The sequence below is a fragment of the Tachysurus vachellii genome, chromosome 1 (assembly GCF_030014155.1).
Source record: "Tachysurus vachellii isolate PV-2020 chromosome 1, HZAU_Pvac_v1, whole genome shotgun sequence".
NCBI classification, from domain to species: Eukaryota; Metazoa; Chordata; class Actinopteri; order Siluriformes; family Bagridae; genus Tachysurus; species Tachysurus vachellii.
The window spans coordinates 22102966-22130275 of NC_083460.1; the positions used below are offsets into that span (position 1 = coordinate 22102966).

The 27310-nt window shown below is 40.5% G+C and overlaps 1 protein-coding gene across 4 annotated transcripts in view; it reads right to left on the reverse strand.

The window, feature by feature from the left end:
* Window positions 1–27310, reverse strand: part of LOC132850712 (protein kinase C-binding protein NELL1-like) — a 154851-nt gene that overhangs the window by 24237 nt on the left and 103304 nt on the right. For 2 of the 4 annotated variants that reach the window (XM_060877396.1, XM_060877378.1), the window contains exons 13-14: window positions 25867–25992; window positions 11340–11462 (exon numbers count right to left, since the gene is read on the reverse strand). In XM_060877396.1, coding sequence (XP_060733379.1) covers window positions 11340–11462; window positions 25867–25992 — 249 coding nt within the window. The remainder of the gene's footprint in view (window positions 1–11339; window positions 11463–25866; window positions 25993–27310) is intronic. The other 2 variants (XM_060877391.1, XM_060877385.1) reach the window with 2 other exon arrangements.

A 27310-nucleotide genomic window follows, 5' to 3' on the forward strand; every position in this document is an offset into this window, starting at 1 on the left:
GTGTCTATGGAAAGAGGAGACAAAAATATACCTTGTTGGCAACAAACATGAAGGTATAAAGGTATGTTTAGTGTACAAAGAAGGACAGATGTACAGAAAAGTGCTTAATCCTCCCTGTTAAACCTGCTTTTCCTCAAATACCCTAGGAAACCGGTTAGGTCACATAGCATCACAGACTCCATTAAGAAACTGAAGAATTTAAATGAAAATCTGTCTGCTTCACAAACGGATTATGGTTGAATCATCCCGCAGGATAATGATCTAAAATACACCATAAAAAGGGTTTAATGACGAGAGAAACAAGCTTTTGGCCATTGTCCTCTCATGTAAAACCAGCTGAATATCCGTGTGGATATATCTACTGTATAGAGGTGAATCACAGCAGATGACTGAGGATCCTAGAGGATCTGGAGAGAGATTTATGGAGAGAATCTTCACACACAGTAACTAAAGCTCAGGAGATGACATGGGGTACCGTTACTATAGTTAATGTCCACTCCTGATGAGGTGTTTTTAGCAGGATATCAAACACATTTGCACAACAGTTGCACATAAAAGGCTTAGACATGGCAACCCAAATTTTATAAACCAGATCACAGATCACACCAACACACCATTAATAACCAAATAATAATAATTATACTGGTTATTAATTTATTTATTTCTTTACCAACTCTAGTAACACAGGAATAGTATCAGGACTTTTGATTAGCTTTATTTAGCAAAGCATTAACGGCAACACAGTTTAAGAAAATATGGAGCGTGAAGCGTGTGAAACATTTATTAATTTGATATTCTATATTCGATTAAAAGTTGAAAATCATGCTGTGATCAAGGGTGACATGAGAAGGAATAAAAAAAATGTTGGTGTTAGAAGTAGCGTAAAAACCTGAATCACTTTAACAAGGACAGGGTTGTGATGTGTGATGTGACTTGGTCCTCTTCTTTTCTCCCTGTATACTCACTCTCTTGGTGAAGTTATGTCCTCACATGGGTTCTCTTACCACTGCTATGCTGATGATACACAACTTATCTTCTCTTTCCCACCCTCAGATACCACAGCTTCTGATCAGATCTCAGCATGTCTGGCAGAAATTTCATCATGGATGACTGCTCATCAGTTAAAGCTCAATTCTAACAAAACTGAACTGCTGTTCATCCCAGGTGATTCATCCCCAGGTCATGATCTTGCTATATCCTTGCACAACGATCTGATCTCCCCTTCAGCCACAGCTCGCAACCTTGGGGTAACCATGGACAATCAACTGTCCTTTTCCTCTAATGTTGCTAATGTGACTCGCTCATGTCGGTTTCTTCTCTACAACATTAGAAGGATTCGGCCATTTTTGTCCACACAGGCTGCTCAGGTACTTGTTCAGTCTCTTGTCATTTCTAGACTGGATTACTGCAATGCACTGCTGGCAGGTCTACCAATGAACGCAATCCGTCCTCTGCAAATGATCCAAAATGCAACTGCATGGCTTGTTTTCAACCTGCCAAAGTTCTCGCATACCACCCCGCTGCTGCGATCCCTCCACTGGCTTCCGGTAGCTGCATACATCAGATTCAAAACACTGATGCTGGCCTCCAAAGCCAAAAATGGACCTGCTCCAGCTTACCTCAAAGCCCTGATCACTCCTCGCACTGCACCCCGCACCCTCCGATCTACCAGCACTGCTTGACTGGCATTTTCAAGCGGCGGTTGAAGACCTACTTATTCAGGAAAAACTTTGACTAGCGCTTCTTTCCTTATCTTTTGCATTTAAAAAAAACTTGACTTTTTCATTGTAACTTTGAACAAATGTTTTAAACTCATGGTATCTTAAGTATGTAACCTAGTGAGCCAGCACTAATGTATTCAATGTTTTAATGATTTAAGCACTTACGTATGTCGCTCTGGATAAGGGCGTCTGCCAAATGCTGTAAATGTAAATGTGATGTCTAGACGACTGGTTCAGAGGTTCTCGAAAACAGTAGGTCTTATGTGGTCAGAGATAAGTCCCTACCAAAAATGTTCCAAGGAAGAACATCTAAAGAACCGATGATAAAACCCCAACATTCAGAAAGCAAGTGAGTATAAAGCTGTACATGATTCCTCCTTGCAGACTCATTAAGAGTGTAATTTTCAGCTAGGTGTAAATAATGAAATGCACAAGATTAATCCATCACCATGAAGTGTGTCTACAAGTTTGTTGTTCTGGAGCACTTGGAGTGTCTGTCTGCATCATGCCAGTAGGAAACCACATCAGACATGTCCTCAGAGAAGCAATTGTTGCTGCTCATCAATCTGAAAAGGGTTATAAGGCCATCTTCCAAACAATCTGAGAGGACCGTTCTATAGTGTGAAGGACTGTTTACAAATGGAGAGCCTTCAACACCATCAGCAAATTCAGTCCAAGGTCAAACAGTTTAATGCTGAGAAGAGCTGAAGAGCTCCATCATGCGGCGTTGAAGAGCTCCATCATGTAACCTACAGGCCTCTGTGTGCACACTAAATGCTTATGTTATTTAGTATACAGAAATGGAGAGCAGAGCTACCAGAAAAGGATGACCAAGTATAGCTTTCATGGAATGGTGGTGAGAATAAAGCATCTTCTCTCCAAAAAGATCATGGAGCCTGAATTGATGAGACCAAGGTGAAGATCTTTGGTCACCTTGCACCAGGGGCGTAGATTACGTGGGGGGACATGTCCCCCGCACTTTTTATAAAAAGTAAATTCGTCCCCCTCACTTTTTTATTGGAGAGTTGTGTTCACCACATGTTGAGGTTTTAATGGAACAATGTATATAAATGCAGAGTGATTTAAAATTAAAAGAGACAAGAAAGTTTAAGATAGTCTATACATGACGTTCACGGCAATCAGTCACTCACTTGTCACGTCATAGTCACGCGCCCCCAGTACTGTACTGTAGCTCGCTCGAGTCGCACCCGCAGTCCAGCATTCGGTTACGATGAGCTCAAAGCGGCAAAAAACGCTTCACTCCTTTTTTATAAAAATGTCAAACAGTGTAAGTTGGCATATGGTATCCGAATTGTGTTGGACAATGATTAGTAACTCTGCCTGTTGCTCTTGTTGAATAATTAGCAAGTTTTAATTTAAAGTATTATAAGGAAAAATAGCTGCTTTGACAAACGTTATATAAACTCTTTTATAACGTCTTTTGTTTTAACAAGTGTGTTATATACTTTATACTCAAAAGGGTACACATTACTACCTTAGAGTACCAATGTGTACCTTAATGTACAACTATAAATCTTTGGGGTTAAATAAGGTACAAAGATGTCCTTTTAAGGGTACTGTCCCAGTGGCAAGCTGTTCTGTTTCTTTCTTTCTTTCTGTTTTATAATCATATATAATCATAACGCATATAAAGCATGAATGAAAAAATCATGATTAAAAATAAAACCTGGCATTTACACAAGGGTTAACTGAAAAAAAAACAGATAACACTAGACATTTCGTCCCCCCCACTTTTTAAATGATGGCTACGCCCCTGCCTTGCACAGCACCATATTTGGTGAAAACAACATCCCCACAAACACCCACCAACTGTCTAGGATGGAGGAGGTGAAGAGCTGATGATCTGATCTTGTTTTGCAGCCACATGACCTGGAAAACTTGCAGTGACTGAAACTACAAGGAACTCTGGAGACAAGTATCTGTAATTTGGGTCATGCAACAGGACCAAGAGCCTAAGTACAGCAGCCAATCATCATCTGAATGGCAAAAAAATATTGAGCTGCTGGAGTGTCGACATTCCACAGGGTAAGACCTCAACCACTGTGAGATGCTGTGGTGAGATGTTTAGAGACCTGAAATCATGTTGCAGGGGAAAATATGGACCAAAATTTCTCCAGAGTGATGTGAGGCTGATAAACTGCAAAAGATGATTCAAAATGTTACTGAATTACAGAGTGAAATTATTTTCCCCTCTTGTTCCTTTATCCTCTAGTCACTGAGAGTTTTGTGGGCGTTACCAAATGCAATACAGATGTGATAATGTATTCTAGATGTGTGTGAAAACGTTGCTCTCTCTCTCCAGTGTAAAACATAGGTATTGTTAATATGAAGTTAGTAAGAGTGTTAACTACCACACACACATACACACACTCGAACATGTAACTGACAATAATGTTACTAAGCAGAATTGTGCTACCTAAATAAGAGGAAGGCAGTGCTTGTGGGTAAAGTTACTACTGGTAGCACACACACACACACACACACACACACACACACACACACACACACACGCGAGCCTAAAATCCGATTTAAATTGGAAGATAAGGGATTTGCAGGGTGTTTTGTAAATTGAATGTTGCTCCACAATTACAATCGCTGCAGGCTCACAGCACTTACCCGAGGTTTTACCTACAGTATTGTAGACAATTCAGAACCAGATTTATACAAAATCTACAAAAACGCAGACAAAAAAAAACTCCACAGCTATGAAATTTGTTCACACATTGTCGTCTTTATCCGATTAAATATTGTGTCGGTGGAGCTCACGCCGCCGCCCACATGCAGCTTAAACACATGCGACTGTGGCCCGCGTGCTGAAAGGACGGCACCACTTCAGCACCCCGATGTGACGGAAAACAGCCGAGCACATGGCTGCAAGGCGGGGTGGCAGAAGCACTCACGGCTGGCGGCCAATCAGAGCAACGTCAATGACTCACCATCAGTGAGAATCAATTACAGAATGTCACTATAAATAACACTACATATAAAAGAGCACTTTTTTCACTACCTTGAGCCCCACGCGTGTCTATGTAAGTCACTACAATATATAATGCCCAAAGTATTATAGAAGCAGAGCCAGAATTCCTGACGTTTCCAGGTCGTCTGTCTTTCTGATCCACTTCCAGGAGATCACGCAGCTTCACTAGCGCACATAAGACTCGTGCTACGAGTTGAATACATTTCCTTCGCATTGCTTTTATTGATGAGTAAAATGTAGAAGTAGAATGAAACAATAACCGAGTCTGAGTGGAGATGATTATCATCTGCGCTGCAGAATTTTACTCACTCTTCACGTCCACATGGGAGCGGAGTGCTCATAATGGCACGTCATTAGGTAGCTGAAATTTCAGCAATTTCTACACAAGAACGCAATTTCCAGTCTCTCTTTCTTTCTCTCTCACACACACACGTCGTCTGTCAGAGACATTACTCAATGTGACATGTCCATGTTAGTCCTGATTATGTTGGAAGTCCTAAAATGGTTAGAAGTCCGGAAAATAACGGAGTACATAGAGAGTGGCGTGCAGTATTGTATAAAGTTCTAGAAAGCAATACTTGAGTAAAAGTACAAGTATCATACTAGAAAAAGACTTTGGTAGAAGTGAAAGTTGCCTTTTAGAATATTACTCAAGTAAAAGTCCTAAAGTATGTGATATCTACTGTACTTAAGTATCAAAAGTAATTTTCTGATATTTAATGTACTGATATTTAATGTAGTATTTGAAGTAAAAGTAAAAAGTAAAATTTCAGTGATTTTCGGTAGGCATAAGAGGCACTTCATCCGGTATGAAGAATCTTTCATTCCAATGTACAGAAACATTTCTTGCAAATACAGCCACGGGTGTATAACGTTATCTTCTTCACCCTGTTCACCGAGTTCACCACTATCGTCGGGGTGGTCGTCTACGATAACAGGAGGTCCTCCAGTAGGTGCTTCCATGGCGGTTTCAGTTGTGCTTCCTCATCCTTTGGCAACATTACGCTGAAATAGAGCGTGCGGAGCGTAATGCAATCTAGGAGCAGTGATTCGCCAAACCTCCCTTATTGCAGTCGCACACATTTCTTCTGATTTTATTTTGTAGTAACGAGTAACGAAGATGCTTAGTGGAAATATAGCGGAGTAAAAGTATACATTTTATCTAGGAAATGTAGTGGAGTAAAAGTGAAAGTTGATAAATTTAAATAGCGAAAGTAAAGTACAGATACCTGAAAATTCTACTTAAGTACAGTAACGAAATATTTGTACTCCGTTACATTACAACACTGGTGGTGTATTGTCATTGGAACTAAACATGTGCTAAATGGTCGATTTGTCCATAAATAACATGTGAACATGACAGTTTTTGTGTTTCTTGTATTCTCTCTGCAGTCTTGGAACTGTCATTCTCTCTCTTACACACAAACACACACACACTTTCTCTTCCTGTGTGAAGTGAAGTGGACAGATGCCAATGCTACTGACTTACACACCTTTCACCTCTCTCTCTCTCTCTCTCAAAACAAAACACTTAACAACACGAGTTGTATTAACAATAAAGAAAGGTATTAAAAGTAAATAAAAGCTTGAAAAACTAGGTTCAGAATCTTGTGGGCATGTCCAATTAGCAAAATGATTGACAGCGGTGTCTCCATGGCAACATTTAAAACTGACAAGCAAAAAGAGTGTGTGCTCTTGGTTTTTCATTGTGCAACATGTTCAATAGTTGTGCATGTCAAGACGCGCGCACACACACGCGCGCGCGCGTGCGCACACACACACACACACATACATAGCTAAAGGCCTGAAACCAGTCATGGACCAGGAGACTGCAGGCTTTAACACCAGATCTACAAATGCTTTTTTAAAGGATTTTGTCCCAGTAAGAATCCACGGCTTACAGATTTAAATCCGTAAACCAGTGTCAATATTTACACTGCGGCTGTAGCGATTCAGAACAGTGGGTTTAGTGCACCCACAGCAACCGAACGGCTCAGACCTTTAACTCCACGTGGTCTTTGAGGACAACAACCCTCAAATCATTACACGATTATCAGACTGTATGTGACACTTTTGAGTCTGGTTCCTCTCAAGGTTTCTTCCTCTTCCATCTAAATGAGTTTTTCCTCTCCTCAGGCTTGTTCATTGGGGATAAATACAAACACATTTAAATATAAGTCTAATAATAATCTTGAACTTTTGTATAATATTAAACTTTGTGTAATATTTCTTATGTTCCGTATAGCTGCTTTAAGACAATGTCCATTAAAAGCCTGTTAAAAGTGCTATACAAATAATCTTATACCGTGTGTGCATCTTAAACAGGATTCTGAATGAAACTTCAAATTATAACTACACTCCCTGACAAAAGTCTTGTCGCCTCTCCAAGTTGTAGGAACAACAAATAATAACTTGACTTCTAGTAGAAGAAGTGGCTTAATATGAAAGACAAAGGCCTCTAGATTACGCTTATTTTACCAAAATAAAATCTTATCATGCCTTGATTTTTAATTATTTAATTAGGACAGAAAGGTCAGACTTTGCTTAGACAAAAGTCTTGTCACTTAACAGAAATAATGTACAGTACAGTTCATCTTCAATGCCTCCTCCTTCATCTTATACCAGACATGCTCAATAATGTTCATGTCTGGTGACTAGACTGGCCAATCCTGGAGCACCTTGACCTTCTTTGCTTTCAGGAACTTTGATGTGGAGGCTGAAGTATGAGAAGAAATGCCATCCTGCTGAAGAATTTACCCTCTCCTGTGGTATGTAATGGCAACAAGAATGTCTTGATACCTCAGGCTGTTGATGTTGCCATCCATCCACTCTGTTGATGTTGCCATGCAACCCCAAACCATGATTTTTCCTCCACCGAACTTGACCGTTTTCTGTGTGAATCTTGGGTCCATACGCGTTCCAATAGGTCTTCTGCAGTATTTGCGATGACTGGGATGCAGTTCAATAGATGATTCAACGGAAAAATCAACCTTCTGCCACTTTTCCACAGTCCATCCTTCCTGCAAGCTGTGGACCTTGGCAAATGCAACACAATTTTTTAGTTGTCTTCTGTTTAAAGCTGGTTTCTGGTGACCAGTTATGTAGCTCTGCTGCAGGTGAAAAAAGGCTGGCCCTGGACTGTCGGACCAACAAATGGTCCTCTCGAAAAGTTGTCTTACGGGGTCTGCCTGACCTCGGACTGTCATGAACTTCACCGGTTTCTTCCAATCTTTTTCTCGTCCTTTCCACTTGACGTTTAGATACATAAAAGATGTAGCAGGAGACAGGAGACTTGGTCTTCAGGTTCTTGATGATCAGAACTTTGGTCTGTGGTTGAATCTTTGACATGCTGTCAGAGGTCAGGAAGCATTTTAAATAAAGGTTGGGTGTGCTGGGGTTCTTCTTCTACACACCCGGGAATGTGTTAATTACAGTATTTCTCACAGGTGATGCTCTAATCTGTGGTTGGTCTTCTTCTACACACCTGGGAATGTGTTAATTACAGTATTTCTCACAGGTGAAGCACTAATCTGTGGTTGGTTTAATCCTTTAAAGATGTGACAAGACTTTTGTCTAAGCAAAGTCTGACCTTTCTGTCCTAATGAAATAATTAAAAATCAAGGCATGATAAGATTTTATTTTGGTAAAATAAGCTTTATCTAGAGGCCTTTGTCTTTCATTTAAGCCACTTCTGATTCCAAATGATCACCTTAGTTATTATTTGTTGTTGTACAGTGATACAAATGTTAATCAGATGATCCAGAGATGCAAACACATTCGGTGTATCTGTGCATTCTGATTAGACGTTGTAGAAAAACAAATAAACAAACAAAACAACCCACCCACTTTCTGTCTGTTAAGAGCTTATTGACATTTTCCTACAAATTGCAGACAGCAGGACCGGGGACATGCGCCAACACTGGAAAAAAAAGGTCAGTGTTGATTATATTTGAGGAAAAAACTCTCTCAAAGCTGTGAAGGTCAGCAGTCACCAGCACAGAGGAGCTTCATTTATAGATATTTATAGATTAATATTGTATCCAGTAGTCCAGAGTGTGTGCGGACATTGTGGTTATGTTCCGTTCCTGAGCAGGAAGGACACACACACTCAGCTGGAAGAGTCTTTTTTCCTGCTTAAGGTTATGAGTTTATTCTTTGTTACTTAGTGTGGAACCGATTCCTTTTTATTAGTTTATTCGTTTCTCCAGCCGCAATAGTATTGGAATTCAAATCTGACGTCGCCGCCGTCGAGACTGACATGTTTATTACGTGGGACAGGAAATGCAGCGCTACCAGCTGTGGCCTGCCTGACTGACGATTATTACCCAGGCGTCTGTTAAATACGTTTTGTTTGACACCAAAATCACTTTCAGATCTAGTTTGGGAAGAGGAGGTTTTTTATTTCATGGTTACATTAACTCAAGTTACAGCACAAACCCCAGGTGTCCTTTGGTTCGAACAGACAAACTTCCAAAAGAAATAAATAAATAGATACATAAAAACAAACAAATGCACGCATGACTAATGCTGGAAGACATCTGGAATTCAGCCCAGATGTGGAGTTTAGAGGCCTCCTGCATTCCACACTCCATAAACATTACAACGAATCACAGAAAAATAAGTTTTCTTGCTGTTTAGTTTTGAGGAATCTGATGAAATCTTGAAATCCATTTATTCATTCATTTGCATACATACAAACTTGAAAATACTTTTATATAAATCTTTAGTATGATGGGTTATTATGGACACAGGACCACGCTTGTCTCTGAATGGGACACAGTAGCCTTCATATGCACACACACTCACACCTGGGCCATCTGATCATTGGTGCATCTGATCCACCTACAGTACTGACACGTTTCTGAAGAACCTAGAGGAAACCCGGACAGGTGTGCAGACAGCTAAGCCAAGCTCAGGGTCTGACCCTAGCACGCTGAAGCTGTGAGATGGAAACACAACCTGCTGTAGAATCGGGATTCACTCTGAGAAGATACACTGTCTTCCACTTATACCCTGAATACAGAGCGTTCTGATAACATTAACGGCTCTGTAGATGATTCACAAGATCGCACGCATGTTCCTGACTACTGCATGAGAGAAACATTAAAAAAAAAAATGACGTCAGAAAAATATGGGACGTCATTAAGTATCACTCGCTTAAGAAATAATAATACTGCTCCAGAATCAGCACATCATAATCACTTCTCAGAAGACATGAGGGACTGAGTACTGCCTTATTCCGAACGAGAGAGAGAGAGAGAGAGAGAGAGAGAGAGGTAATTACAGTAGACTGGCTCCCAATCCCACAGAAAGACCCGCTGAGAAAATTGCACTGTTTCTTCCTTTAACCCAGCATCGCATCCTAAAGCGGGAATTACAAGTGTCTACACACAGCAGACGGAGACCCACTACCACATAATTACACTCAAACTATAAACAACAAATCCACACATCTCCCTCACCAACAACTTTCCACAACTGGAGGTTAGAAAGCAATAATAAAGCCGCTTTATACAGGGAAAAAAACAGCAAAGAGAAAATGATGTGTTACAAAAATTATGTGAATGATATTTTTGTTTTTTTTCTAACATTGCAGTCTAAATGCAAAGATTACACTGGGCAAAGAGTAAGTGTAATAAATGCTGAGGTAAAAAAGCTAAAGTCTAAACTAGCTACAGAATGTGTGTGATGGTGTGGACAGATGTCACAGTGTCAAGGCTTGACTTTTACATTCACAAAAAAAAAAAAAACAAGAAAGATAGCAGGCATAAAACTTGTTTAAGAATCATATTTTTATCCAACATTCTTGAAATGAACCCTCTTGCTGCGTTACTGAGATTAGCCCATGGGGTATGCTAGCAGCCCCCTTATTACATGCGTGTATGACATCACAGTGTAACAGAACACATAATAAAGCTTTTATAATAATCACATAGTTTTATAATTGCTATTCATTTATTTATTTACATAATATTAACTTACTTGCTAGCAATTCTTGACAGTTTATTATTACTGTTAAAATGCTATCTGTTACCATTAGCTAACTAATAGGCAAGACATTCCTAAGCTGTTCATCTTTAAGTCTCCTTCAAGGCTTAGTTACATCGCAGGTCAAGGATGGAAAGGAGGATGAGGCTTCTGTAACGGTCCTAACGTCATCGTTTTCGCCTGATAACTAGCCGGAATGCTAATTAAGCTAATTAAGCTAAATGTTACACAGAGTCAGAATGCATCATCAACTGCTTGTTCTTTCCAGAAGGGAAATCGCATCATATCACACAATGCCTCAGTGTTGTGTGTCTGCAGTCCTCAGACATGTCTGTGGGGTCGTCTAATAAACGTCACCTGACCTGTTAAGAGACGACGATTGAGGCCATGTTGACCGGACTTAAAGGGAAAGCTGGTCCCTGTGCTAATGGCAGCAGACAGGAGAAACAAGCAGTTTGTGAAGCTGAAAGAAACCTCAAAGAGCTTGTCCAATCAAATCAGAGAACCAGGCTGTGGGGAAGGAAGGTCAGGAACAGGAGGGGCAGAAATCTGGACCAGAATCAACTCTCATCATCTCCAAGCTAGCTGGTGTGTGTGTGTGTGTGCTCGTGTGTGTAGAATGAGGGCATTACCTGTGCAGATGGTGCCGTTACCCATGAACCCTGGCTTACAGGTGCACAAGTGGCCAAGGACGGTGTTGGTGCAGATGGCACTCTCATCACACGAGCTCTGGCCACTGACACACTCATCACGCTCTGAAAGGGAATGCAAAGTGTGCAAGTATGTGTTAGTGTGTGTGTTGTGTGCATGGTGTGTTTTAGAGTTTGTGTATTGTTTTAATGTGTGCGTTAATGTGTGTGTATTCGTATGTTAGTGCGACTGTGTATTTGTTTTAGTGTGCTAGTGTATTTGTACATGTGTTTTTGTGTATTTGTGTGTGTTTTAGTGTATGTGTTTTAGTATATGTGCATGTGTGTTTGTGTATTAGTGTGTGTGTGGTTGTTTTAGTGTGTGGGTTTTAGTGTATTAGTACATGTGTGTTTTTGTGTATATGTGTTAGTGTATTTGTGTGTATTTGTGCATGGGGTTTAGTGTATTAGTCCATACGTGTTTTAGTGTATTTTTGCGTGTGTGTGTTTTAGTGTATGTGTTTTAGTGTGTTAGTGCATTTGTGTGTGTGTGTGTTTTAGTGTATGTGTGCGTGTGTTTTAGTGTGTTAATGTATGTGCGTGTGTGTGTTTTAACATGTTAGTGTATTTGTGTGTACGTGTGTGTTTTAGTGTATTTGTGCCTGTGTTTTAGTGTATTAGTGTATTTGTGTGTTTTAGTGTGTTAGTGAATTGTGTGCGTGTTTAAATGTGTTGGTGTATTTGTGTGTGTGTTAGTGTATTTGTGCACGTGTTTGTGTGTTTGTGTATTCGTGTGTGTTTTAGTGTGTTGGTGTATTTGTGCGTGTGTGTGTTTCAGTGTATGTGTGTCTTTTACAGCGTTAGTGTATTTGTGTGTACGTGTTTTGTTTTATTATGTTAGTGTATTTGTGCGATTGTGTGTTGTAGTGTGTTAGTGTGAGTTTTAGTGTAATTGTATGTACAGTAATTGTTGTCAGACTGCTGCAGGACATGAAGAAATAAGCAGTGAGACGATCTTTACTCCACGCGAGTGTGAATGAGTGTATGTGTGTTTGTGTTGTCAACAATGTTGTCAAACCCCCTGAGGTTTTGTTGATTTAGATTGGAATTTCTCTTCCTATGATGCCCATAAATCACTGCAACATATGTGAAGGTGTCAGGTCATTAATTTTGGCACCCTGCTGCAGCTGTACTGTATACAGTATCATTGGTATAACAAAGCAGTCACAAGCGCAGACACAACTATTCTTGTGCTTTGATCTACAGTAAAATTGTAGCTGCAGAATTTGAGCTACAGAAACAGAATTGGTCAAAATGTGTTCCTTTTTTTGGTGGTCAGGTTCATTAATGTGATTTGCTGTGAGACAGTTTATGGTAGATGGTCTGTGGTGTACAAGATCAGATAAAAAAAAACAACAACAAGCAAGCAAACAAACAAACAAAAAAAAAAACCCTGTTGATATGGTGCTAACCCTAGATTTTTGTGTAGAATTTTGTGTAGCTTTTCTGTAAGGAGTCTCCAGTGTCAGAGCTTGAATGGAGGACTGTGTGTGTTCTCACTAACATGACAAGCCTCTTAAACATTTCCCTCCTTGAGAAGAGGGAGAAAAAAGCCTGGTGAGGTGGTGATTATTGACTCGCTGCTTAAAAAACGTTAAACATAATCAACAAATGAAACAATGTTTTGTTCTTCACTAAATAAAAGGTGTTTTGTAGGAACCTCATTTTTGAGGTAAAACCCAAATCTATTCAATCAGCTAGCAAAGGTCTGAATTGTGGTGTGGAGTCAAAACTCAAATGCTGGAAAAAAAAAAAACTTAAACTTTGTATCAATTTTTAAACCACCCTCAAGCACATTATGCTCTTTTGACCCTTTTCAGCAACGTGCTGTATTAATTGAGCCCCGAACGTGACCTGCAGTAGGAGGAGACGAGGCCGTGTCAGGATTCAGAACCGATGACTAATAAAGGAAGTTATTAACCTAATAAATATTTCAGACACGTTTACTGAAACGTGAAATTAACATCACTAGTGCTGCGTGCCCTGCATTTCTGCTCGCCTTCAGTGTGTTCTGGAACTTCAAAAAAAAAAAAAGTGTGTCTTTTTTAAATGAACAATCCTAATACAGGGGTTCCTCAGGTAAGCTTTATATGAATACACTTTTTTGGGCAGTTGTGGATTTTGGTCTCAAGTGTCAGAAGAGGACTTTGGGTTTTTTCTCCAACGTGACCAACGAGAAAATGAAGAGAATGCTGGTAATAGCAGGAACTAATTTTGTGGGTCAAGTAAAACAGTAAATATTGTAACTAACAAAAATGATAACTGCTGACATTCTTTACGCCACACGACTGGTACTGTTAATAAATATTGGCACCTGTGAAAAAATAGTGCTCTTCAACCTCCTACGATCTAAATTCAAAATAATGAAAGAAAGAAAGAAAGAAAGCTGTTCCTAAGGCTGCCTTCTGGTTAGAACATGACAATGATAATCAAAAATAACGTCTTTAACATTAATCCCCCACCACATTTTATTTTCTCCTGCTCCTCCCTCTAATCCCCCCCCCCCCATTACATCCTCCGTCTCCTCCTTCACCCTTTTCCATTTCCTCCTTCCCCTCCTCTTATCACATGTGCTGCAGGAACATTATTGTTTTCTGGAGTAAAAACAATATTTTTTGCTTTAGTGTCAGATTATCAGCGGCACAGGGGACAGCAATAAGACGTCATTCATTTTTAGATAAGATCTCACGAAAAACACTTTCCTCCTTAGAGACGATATTTATAAATATATTTTTTCTCCACATTTTAAGATATGAAGAACCTTATTAGCGTAGACTTCATCAAGATGCAAAAGACACCTTAATCATGACTAATGAATTCCCTCCTTAATTAACGACTCATGCTTAGTGAGGCCTTAAGCTGGTTGAATGCAGTATTCAATGCTTTTCCCTTCCTTTTTTTGTGTGTGTGTAAGGCTTCAGGAAGCAAAAAGTGCTGATAGGAAGTGTAATCTGTGGGGGGGACGAGGGGTGAGATACAGTCACTAATTAGGATTTAAAGCTCAGAGCTCAGGATTTAAATCCCAATTAACCAACATATAGTCTGTTAATAGAACAGAAGCTGGTATGCGGAAGCTTTCATAAGACCCGTGCAGTTTATATATAATGAACAATTTTGCTTGCTTGTACTATTGAACAGCATACTGTGTATTATGTTACATAGTAGGGCACATCTGCATACTTTTATTATATTTAATTAAATTGTTGAATAAAAGGACGAGGTGCGATAACCATAACCAAAACTGAGCCTTTTGACCATATCGTTGACAGTTTTAAAAAAAAAAAAACAATGATTTCTAGTCACACAGACACACACACACACACACACACACACACCTGTTCAAAAGCACGCACACACACCTGTTCGCAAGCTCACACACACACCCACACCTGTTCACAAGCACGCACATACACACCTGTTCGTAAGCTCACACACACACCTGTTCGTAAGCTCACACACACACACACCTGTTCGCAAGCTCACACACACACACCTGTTCGCAAGCTCACACACACACACACACACCTGTTCGCAAGCTCACACACACACACACACACACACACCTGTTCGCAAGCTCACACACACACACACACACACACACCTGTTCGCAAGCTCACACACACACACACACACCTGTTCGCAAGCTCACACACACACACACCTGTTCGCAAGCTCACACACACACACACACACCTGTTCGCAAGCTCACACACACACACCTGTTTGCAAGCTCACACACACACACCTGTTTGCAAGCTCACACACACACTCACACACCTGTTCGCAAGCTCACACACACACACACACACACACACACACACACCTGTTTGCAAGCTCACACACACACTCACACACCTGTTCGCAAGCACACACACACACCTGTTCGCAAGCTCACACACACACACACACACACCTGTTCGCAAGCTCACACACACACACCTGTTTGCAAGCTCACACACACACACACACACACACACACACACCTGTTCGCAAGCTCACACACACACACACACACACCTGTTCGCAAGCTCACACACACACACACACACCTGTTCGCAAGCTCACACACACACACACACACACCTGTTTGCAAGCACACACACACACACCTGTTCGCAAGCACACACACACACACCTGTTTGCAAGCTTACACACACACACCTGTTTGCAAGCTTACACACACACACACCTGTTCGCAAGCTCACACACAGACACACACACCTGTTCGCAAGCACACACACACACACACCTGTTCGCAAGCTTACACACACACACACACACCTGTTCCCAAGCTCACACACAGACACACACACCTGTTCGCAAGCTCACACACAGACACACGCACACACACGCACCTGTTGGCAAGCTCACACACACACACATACCTGTTGGCAAGCTCTCACACACACCTGTTTGCAAGCTCTCACACACACCTATTCGCAAGCTTACACACACACACCTATTTGCAAGTTCACACACACACACACACCTGTTTGCAAGTTCACACATATACACACACACACACACACACACACACACACACCTGTTCACAGGCTCACCCACACACACATACCTACTGGCAAGCTCTCACACACATCTGTTTGCAAGCTCTCACACACACAACACCTGTTCACAGCTCACACTCACACACACCTGTTAACAAGAACACACACCTGTTCACAAGCACTCACATACCTGGTTACAAGCAGAGAAACACACACAGACCTGTTCACAAGTACACACACAGGTTCACAAGCACACACAACTAGAAACAAGCATGCACACACACATACCTGGTAACAAGTGCACACACACACACAGACACACACACACACACCTGTTCACAACCACACACACACACAACTACACAGACACACACAGACACAACACCTGTTGCCAAGCTCTCACACACACGCACACACACACACCTGTTCACAAGCACACACACCTGTTCACAAACACACACCTGTTCACAAGCACAGAAACACACATACAGGTTCACAAGCAATTGGTCACAAGCGTGCACACACACACACACCTGGTCACAAGCACACACAAGCACCTGGTTACAAATGCACATACACTCACACACCTGGTTACAGGCGCACACACACACACACACCTGTTCACAAGCGCTCACACACACACACCTGTTAGAAGCAGAGAAACACACACACAGACCTGTTCACAAGCACACACGTACCTGTTCACAAGCACACACATACCTGTTCACAAACACACACACATTCACAAACACACACACAAAGACCTGTTCACAAGCGCGCACACACAAACACCAGTCATTTTTACAGCTTGCTTTTGAAGTAAGGAGACACATCATTGTGTTAAAATAACAGAATAATGAGATATTCCATGATTAAAGAACAGAATATCCTGAACGGAGCATTGAGCATTAAGACATAAACAGAGAAGTTTTTCTAGTTTTTGGCAGAAATGTTACTGAGTTATATACATTGCAGGTTCTACAGCACTTTAAGGACACCAGGACAAAACTCCCCAGATGTCTGAATCACTGAATCTCTGTCTGTCTTTAAACGGAGACAGAAGAGCTGCTTCTTCACTAGGCACTTAACTGAGCATTAAATTGCTGTGTTGTGTACTAACTCCTCTCGAAAAGGATTTGAGTTTAATGCTCTTTTTACACCCAGATGTGTGTATTGTACACGTACTCCAGACTGCTCTAGGTGAATAAAGGAGCTAAATGCTGCGGAAAGAAACCTTCATATACAGTGGTATGAAAAAGTGTTTGCCCCTTCCTGATTTTTTTTTTTTTTGCACGTTTGTCACACTTTAATGTTTCAGATCATCAAACATATTTAAATATTAGTCAAAGATAACACAAGTAAACAAAACATGTAGTTTTTAAATGAAGGTTTTAATTATTAAGGGAGAACAAAATCCAAACCCACATGGCCCTGTGTAAAAAAGTGTTTGCCCCCTGTTAAAATATAACTTAACTGTGGTTTATCACCCAAGCCTGATTACTGCCACAGCAGTTCACAATCAAGAAATCACTTAAATAAGACCTGACTGACAAAGTGAAGTAGACAAAAAGATCCTCAAAAGCACATCATGCCGAGATCCAAATAAATTCAGGAACAAATGAGAATGAAATTAATTGAGATCTATCGGTATGGAAAGGGTTATAAAGCCATTTCTAAAGCTTTGGGACTCCAGCAAACCACAGTAAGAGCCATTATCTACAAATGGAGAAAATATGGAACAGGAACATGGAACTTCCCAGGAGCGGCTAACCAACCAAAAGAGAGAGGCGACGAATCTCACACAAGATGTCACAAAAGACCCCATAACAACATCCAAAGAACTGCAGGCCTCACTTGCCTCAATTGAGGTCAGTGTTTATGACTGTACCATAAGAAAGAGACTGGGCAAAAATGGCCTGCATGGAAGAGTTCCAAGACAAGAGCAAAAAAATCATAAAGGCTCATCTCAGTTTTGCCAGAAAACATCTTGAAGATCCCCAACACTTTTGGGAAAATACTCTGTGGAATGACAAGACAAAAGCTTATCTTTTTGGAAGGTGTGTGTCCCATTACATCTGGTGTAAAAGTAACACTGCATTTCAGAAAAAGAACAGCATACCAACAGTAAAATATGGTGGTGGTAGTGTGATGGTCTGGGGCTGTTTTGTTACTTCAGGACCTGGAAGACTTGCTGTGATACATGGAACCATGAATTCTGCTGTCTACCAAAAAATCCTCAAGGACAATGTGCAGCTATCTGTTTGTGACCTCAAGCTGAAGGGAACTTGGGTTCTGCAGCAGGACAATGATCCAAAACACATCAGCAAGTCCACCTCTGAATGGCTGAGGAAAAACAAAATGAAGACTTTGGAGTGGCCTAGTCAAAGTCCTGAGCTGGATCCTATCGAGATGCTGTGGTATGACCTTAAAAAGACGGTTTATGCTCGAAAACCCTCCAGTGTGGCTGAATTACAACAATTCTGCAAAGATGAGTGGACCAAAATTCCTCTACAGCGCTGTAACAGACTCATTGAAAGTTATCGCAAATGCTTGATTACAGTTCTTCCTACTAAGGTTGGACCAACCAGTTATTAGGTTTAGGGGCAAACACTTTCACACAGGGCCATGTGGGTTTGGATTTTGTTTTGCCTTAACAATAAAAAGCTTCATTTAAAATCTGCAAGTTGTGTTTACTTGTGTTATCTCTGACTAATATTTAAATTTGTTTGATGATCTGAAACATTAAAGTGTGACAAACATGCAAAAAAATAAAAAAATCAAGAAGAGGGCAAACACTTTTTTTCACACCACTGTATGTGGCACATTTCTGGAGAATGTAATATCAGATTGATACAATAAATCTGCTTGGGCTTTATTATTATGCAGTAAGAAGGCGAAAGAAACTCCATAGAAAAGCTCGGAATTCCAAGATCTCTGTACGTCAGTACTCCTAATACAAGAGTTCAAATAACACTTTGAATTGTTCTGAAAATGCTATGAGAATTTCACACAGCAAGTGTGTCACTTGACACACAGCTATGTTACTGCGGAGTTCTGTCGCCATTCAAACTTTACACCGATACCGTGAACTGCGCCTCAAATCAAAAAGTATTTCCTAATCTAGAAAATGAGGAAGTATATATACGGCACTTGTTAGACACAGTGCAACATAGATCTCATTTACACAGCTGAGAAGTTAAAGGTAAAAGGCCTTGCTCAGGGGCCCAAGTCGTGGCCTAATGGGTAGAGAGTCTGACACGTAATCCTAAGGTTGTGGGTTCGAGTCTCGGGCCGGCCACGACTGAGGTGCCCTTGAGCAAGGCACCGAACCAACTGCTCCCCGGGCGCCGCAGCATAAATGGCTGCCCAATGCTCCGGGTGTGTGTTCACGGTGTGTGTGTGTGTGTTTACTGCTGTGTGTGCACTTTGAATGGGTTAAATGCAGAGAACAAATTCTGAGTATGGGCTACCATACTTAGCCGTATGTCACGTCACTTTCACTTTCATAAGTGACAGCTTGGTGCTCCTGCGATTTGATCTCACAACCTTCTAAGCTACCACAAAGTACAGAAATTGATTGTTCAGTGGGTTTGAAGGTGAGGCTTCTTATTAGGAGAAGAGCTTGTCTCCTCCTAATAACCTGACCACTCTGTTCCTGCTGAGTGAGATTTGTGGATTAAGGAATTTGTAGATAGACATAAAATACGTAAATGTCTTTAATGAGTGTTCTGTAAAAGTTGACCTTTCGGGTCTTACACCACGACGTACCGTGTCCCTGAGACATCGTTAACATTTAATTAATTATAGATTTCATGCTGTTTCCTTTCAGAATAGAAGTCTTCACCCTGGATCAGTAAAAGAAACGTTACTCTGTGTTTACTTAAAGAAACACCAGGAGCTGTTCAATCAGTAGACATGAATCGATGGATGTGAGGAACGTGAAAGGAAATGTGCTGTTAAAGACACAGTGCTGAAATAAAGATGGCTTTTTAACCCTTCTAACCACTCATCTGAAAGATCTACTTAAATTATTAAGCACTTTTCAATCCAGGCTATAACATTTCAAGCAAAAACATCAAATAAAATGCTTCATTTATCTGCAGATACTGTGTCAAGATTTAATGTTATGATTTCTCTACAGCTCATACAACCAGAAAGACTCGAGGTTTAATCTGGAGCTTTGTCTCAAATGACGTACTACACACTAAGGCTGATCCCCCACCCCTTCAACCTCTGCAGCAATGCTGACAGCATTCATACGTCTATTTCCCAAACACAACCTCTGAATATGATGCTGACCACGTGCACTCAACTTCTTTGGTCGACCATGGTGAGGCCTGTTCGTAGTTGAACCTGTCCTGTTAAACTGCAGTATGGTCTTGTTCACCGTGCTGCAGCTCAGGGTCTTGGCGATCTTCTTATAGCCAACGTCATCTTTATGCAGAGCAATAATTCTTTTTTTTAGGTCCTCACAGAGTTCTTTGCCATTTGGTGCCATATGAACTTCCAGTGACCAGTATGAGAAAGTGAGAGCGATAACACCAAATTTAACACACCTACTCCCCATTCACACCTGAGACCTTGTAACACTAACGAGTCACATGACACCAGGGAGAGAAAATGGCTAATTGGGACTCTTTGTGAGTTTTACTCACTTTTGTATCCAGCTGTCCAGACGAACAAAAACAACACATACCTGACTAGTTAAATAAAATATTTTTAAATCCCAAATGTCTGGTAGATGTCTGTGCTTTATTTAAGTGAGCTGTAATTGGTGTGCAGCTAGACAATAGAAAAAAACAGTAAAAACGTAAAAAAAAATATTAAATAAATAAATAAATAAATAATAATAATAATAAGACGAAGTGACCCTATTTTGCCATCTGAGCAAACGTGTTAATCTTCCCCCATTTATCTGGGAATCCTCTTCCCCCTCAGGTCTAAGGCAGAGTTCAGAGACTGCAGGATAAGGTGTCATGAGCGCTTTTATAACCCACGCTTGTTGTGGCTAATGAACAGCAGCACTTCAGAGCTGGAGAGAATTGTCACTCTTCGAGCCTCTTGCACCTCTGAGGTCTGTATTCACAGCTCATGTAATTGTACTCGGATTTTAATTAAGCTTTCATGCTGGTGTCGTCCGTAAAGGAAGATGACGAGGAACCCTTCCTCCTCCACTGTCTCTCTTATGAAACATTATGAAGCAAGCTCTTCTCTGTTGTATAACGTGAGCTGGCTGAGCTGGTCCCTGGGCCTGTCCACTGCTTCAGCTGAATTAACAACGTGGAATAATTATCTTCACACACCTCTCACGCCCTACATGTAAATCTGCTGTGCTTTTTTTTTTTTTTTTTGCAATAGTCAATCTTCAAAAAGTCCTCAGCCTGCTTATTAGCAGTATTATTTTTAAATGAAAGTATTATGCAATATATTACTATTTTTCATGATACAAAAACATTTTTTATTTCATTTTATAGGAAAATTAATGTTGTATTTATTTATTTATTTACTCAAATAAGCATTTTTACACCCAATAACCAAGTCAAAAAAGACAAAATATTTTAAAATAAAAATTCAGCATATTCCAGGATATAAACTAGAGGCGTTGTGTTATTTGAATTTGAAGTCATCTGACATCGACTGGGAAATGGCTTCTACTTCCTGTTATGTATCATTCATACACTAGAAGCTAGTGTACATAGTGCACAGAGTAGTGTAAGTGTGTATTACATCATTTGGGACGCAGCTAAAGACGAAGTATGTAGAAATATTTATTTCTATAAATCAATGGAATTAATACATTTGTATTTATTCAGCCAATTATTTATTTGTGGAGAGTTAATTCTTCTTAATTACTAAACTATTCTTTGTTCTTGATTTTTTAAAGTTCTTATTCAGTGATTGCTGAATGCTGACTGTGAGATTATTTGTTCCTGAACTCCGTCTGTGTTTTTTTCTTTTTTCCTCCCATAGCCATGTCTCCTGATCAGTGAAGATTTCTGTCCAACTTGTCAAGCCGCTTCGCTTCACTCACATTCACAGCACCATCAGAACAACTAGACGTACTTCTGGCTTCGTTAGCAGGAGAGACGTCCGTTATGTCTCACACCGCTGCACTAAACGCTGGTGTGGAAGACAATTTGGAACAAAAATAAATACAGAAAATCTATCTGAGCACTGTTTCCTGTGTAGCATCTCGTGGCTATGATTTCAGGCTACGCTTCATTTCTCAGAGCGTCTACTGTAGCAAATATCCAGCTATTAATGCTACCTTCATGTGCTTCTGATTATCCCTTCTGTTCATGCGCTGTCCTTCTAGTCACAATTTCATGCTGAAGCCAAGCTTCTGTCTCGTCCATAACAATCCATTTATCAGCATGACAAAGGAAACTGTGCTTTCAAGGTTGAATGAGGCTCAGTCTTTATTTCTCTAACAAATATCCTCACTTTTAAACATTGGCTTAAATCGCTAATCGTCTCTTTTATTACCAACCAACTAACCAACCAACCAATCATATAACCAAAGAAAATAATGGAGGTTGAGGTTTTTAGTCTCTGGCGCTTCCTCACATAGCCTCAGTACTGAAATTTGTGAGAGGAATTTGAACTCAACTCATTTAACAGATAAAAAAAGGTTAAAATTAAGGAACTAGTTGTCTAGCACACAGATCTAGAGTATGGGAATGTGGTAGCTTGGTGATTAAGGTGTTGGATTACCAATTGGAAGGTTGTGAGTTCGTATCCCAGGTCCACCAAGCATCTACTGTTGTGTGTGTGTGTGCGCATGACATTTGATGACACTCATTTACAATTACATTCTATCCTCCAGCTGTATCCATGCAGCTCTAAGCTATTTATTCTCATCACTAAACTGTATAAATCTGCTTATTGCAATCGTAGACCTTCCTTACATACATATCCTCCTCACGAAAATGACACGTCTTCAGGACATTTCAGGAAAACATTCATTAAACTGCAGGTCAGCAGCGTTGGCGTGCATCAGGTCAGTGTTCGCTTTTCCACAAGGCTAATTTTTAGTAACAGCAGTGATACAGGCAGGTAATGTAGAAGAATACAATAAAATTAAACCAAGGTTTAAACAGAACTCTAGTTGGAAGGGGCATGCTTAGTCTCGCCTGCCAATCATATCGACTCTAGGCAATCGTGGGCCTCTGTAGGCAGACAGCACTTTCTTGAGTGTGAGGAAACAATTCCCTCACATCTAGAGGTGAAATTAAATTCACTGTACAGGGCTTTTGTGGTCTTGCCGAAGCCGCTGCACCTCACACGGGCTACATGTTCTCTCAGCCTGGGTGAAGCGATAGAGCCTTCGTATATATATGTCAATTAAAATGAAAGCAAAGCTTCATCTCAGACTGTTCGTCTTCAGGTTGCAGTACTAAATGATGCTCCTGTATTGCAATGATGCAGCAATACCGATGTTCCCATTTCACACCAGTCTCACCGCCCTCATTACGTCCAGACTCTCCAGCAGTCCCGGGAGCTTTCCTTCCCAGGCACTGAACAATCTCAAGAACAGACTGGAGAAAACCCTTCAAAGTAGACAAAAGCTCTTGAGCTTTGATTTCACAAACACGACGTCTAGACCGTAGGGTTGTTGCTGCAACATCTAACTGTGTTCCAGTTAGACAGCAGCTCCCTCGGCAGGATGCTTCACATGGGCTGCGTTTGTGTGCTGCCCAGTTTGAATGGCCCTCTGAGCTCCTTATTTTCGTCCACGTTTAAGAGAAACGCCTCACGGCTCTTTCTTGGTGGAGACAATCCCATTACTCAGTTCACTGGACCACACCGGAGTTCCATGTGTGTGTAGACAAACACACTTTAACAGGAAGGCGTTTGACCTCGACGGCAATAACAACACGGCTTAAATGATTTCCTTGGAGATTTACAAAACATGCGGGTTTCCTTCCTTGTGTGAGTAACCATTTAAAAAATAAATAAATAAATAAAAATAATTACTAGTGGAATTTTATTGTTTTCTCACACTAAAAAGCTCGGATACTGGAGTTTGGTCCGGTGAGTAAATGAAATGGTAAATAAAAAATGAGTTTTTCCTGCAATACTGAATAGTACGATTCCTCTTTCAAAAAAAAAAAAAGTAAAAAAAGTTTTGAATCTTTGTTAGATATCCAAAGTTAATGACACCCATTACAATTCAGAGCGCTAAATCCATTACTGTACAGCACTTAGTTCCGCTTCGTTAATCTGATTGGACAAGCCGGTCTTTCGAACGTGAATTTATTTACATTTATCGCTCACTATAACCTTTGTTAACTGCAAATATGGTGAAAATGTAAAAAAATTAAAATAAACAAAGCATTGCGTCATGATGTGTCTGAAATGTCTATAACCTGATGCTCAGAACTTATTTATAAAACTAAGTACCTTTTCCAGGAGCATACAGTATAGGTTTCATTTTTGACAACAATGTCATTGTTAGGCCACGGCCATCAGGTTTAAATCAGAATACGGATAAAGTCTACAGATAATCGGATACAGATAAACCGCACCAAGATGAAACTCGTTTCGGAGCCGTCGTCTGTGTCAAGTCTCCTCAGGGAAACGTTCCTAAATAACATCTTCCCTTCCTGACTTACACTCACTCGCCCTTGGCAGCTTAAATATTATTATGGAAGGAGAAAAAATGTAGGAGTCTGACAGAAGCTGAGGAATAATTAGTCAGGCTGACGTTCGGCTCCATCTGAATTAGCTCTGCTGTGAAATTCACTGCAAAACGTCACACTTTTGTGTCTTGCTTCTAACGAGAGGATTTTTTCTGACTGTTTTTTTAGAAAAACTGTTTTCTAAGTGTTAGCCTACCTAAAGTTAACAGACCTTCTCAAGACCTTCTTAAGTGCTAAAGCTTCTTACACAGTTATAAGAGAAGCTTGCTGAGAAATACGTGACTATATACAAAATCATTGCTGAAAGTCTATAAACTGTCTGTTCTTTCTGCTCTGAGAAAGAAATGAAAAGGGATGGATGGAAGTTCTACTGTGTTTATTGTTGGTTCTGTGAGCAGCCATGTTGATCTGATGCCAAATCTCAGAGGAACTCTGTGAAGAGCTGAAAGTTCTCCTTGTTTTTTCCTGCTCTGCGGTCAGAAATCACGAGCTTTACCCTCAAATCGAATGCAGCATTAATACTGTTGTTGTTGTTGATCACCAGATATTTTTCTAAAGTTTTCTGATTGTATTAGATACATGTTCCAGGTTTATTCATGAGATATATAAAACAAAACACTGCTTACGATTCATACTTTGTCCTGTTTCCTGTCTTTCTTTCTGTCCTACTTCCTGTTCTACTTCCCATCCTTCCCTACTTCCCATTCTGCTTCCTACCCTGATTCCCATCCTGCTTCCCCTTCTGTTTCCTGTCATACTTCCTGTCCTGTTTCACATTCTACTTCCTGTACTGCTTCCCAACCTGTTTCCTATTCTACTTCCTGTCCTGCTCCCTGCACTGTATATCATTACAGTATTTACTGTATTATTGGTTACATTATCAGTTTCAAGGAAATAGTATTAGAATATTTATTGATCACCTCAGGTCTACTGTGGATCTCTTGTTATATTAAGCCAAAGGAGAGAAGCAACACATTAATCAAAGCACCGCAGCCGGAATTTCTGTGACTCGGCTACAAAATGATGAAAACAAGCCAATTTCCTTCCTGAGCTTCAGAACTTTTGGCTGAAATGCAACGTTTAAATTAATCTCTGAGAAATCGCTTTAATGAAATCAATTTCTACCAAATCAAACGGTGTCCAGACAAACGGCACTTTAGCAATCAGGACGTTTTGTTTTTTGATAAAAAAAAAAAAAAGATGAGAAGATAAACAGAGAGCAATCAGTTACAAAGAAACTCTGATTTATTGGAAATTTTTAACCCACTGGAATTGGTGCTAATTATTATTATTTTTTTTTAATCGTGTGTGTGTGTGTGTAACCTGTGCAGGAGAAATCGTCCACTCTGGAGAACCCTGGAAGGCAGTCACATCGATGACCTCCAGGTAAATTAACACACAAAGTGTTGGCCTGACAGTAGTGCATCTGTGTGGAACACTCATCTATATCTGAGCAGAGAAAAACACACACACACACACACACATTAGTTGTACTCTAAAAGCCTAAAGATTTTCCTTTCAGCACGTTGCAGGAATCTGTTATTTCTGGAACATTCTTTAGATTGACTCTGCATCAGCTTTCAGTGTAATAGTTTAAAGGATTAGAGGTAAAGGGGGATGAGGAAAAAAGAGAAAAGCAGACGGATGCATAAGCCAATTCATAATAATCCTGTGCTTCAGCTCCTGCTCTGCTTTTGACTGAAATGTCAAAAATCTGATAGACTGACAGAATATTTGTTCTTTTTTTCGTCTGTATTTGATTAACTGATGTTTGTGTTTAGCAGCATTTTGCGTAAGTCAATATCTGAGCAGTGTGAGGTGTCTCAAACCGTTTCTTCACACCTTCATGTGTCTTTGCACACATCAAAGAAGCTACATCTTGTTTTAAAAACAGCTAAAGTCTCTCTGTCTCTCTCTGTTTTTCTCTCGCCGAATGGTCGGCTGCTGCATCTGTCACTGACATAAATAAGTGGGCTCGACACTTTAATATATTAGAACACAGCCCTCACCAAAAGTCTGTGAGAGAGAGAGAGAGAGAGAGAGAGAGAGAGAGACAGACAGACAGAGAGACAGAGAGAAAGAGAGAGACCGAGAGAGAGAGAGAAAGAGAGAGAAAGACAGAGAGAGCGAGAGAAAGAGAGAGAAAGACAGAGAGAGCGAGAGAAAGAGAGAGACAGACAGAGAGACAGACAGAGAGACAGACAGAGAGAGAGAGAGGCAAAGAGACCGACAGGAGGTGAGGAAAAATAAAAAAAAATCCCAAAAAAAGATTTGTAAAAATAAGTTACACAACACTTCAGGGTCAGACGCAGTCAGACATATTGTACTAGTTTATAAACACGCCAAGATGTTACATGTGATGTTTGTACCATTAGCCCATTGTTCTCATGAGCCAATGACATCACAGGAAGTGATGCAAATCTCTGGGACGTAGAGGAAGCAACCTGCAGGAGCTTCCAAATCTTCATGTCATTACAGACGCCACGTCGAGAAACAAATACAAAGCAGCTATGCTGCGGTTTATCAGAAAGCACAGCGTCTCGGCTAATCCACCTCCCAGTGAGTATTCGCTCACGATCCGAAGCTCGAGCCACCGTTAATTCACTCGCAATCAGTGTCTGCTTCCTCTGGAGAAACGCTCCAGCGACACGCTAATCTTGTTTTTAGCCTCCGACTCGCACAACAAGAGCACGCATTTTATTATCCACACAACGTCTCCCGAATTCATCTGATGGAATCTTTAATTAGTGGATTATAGAGCTGCTGG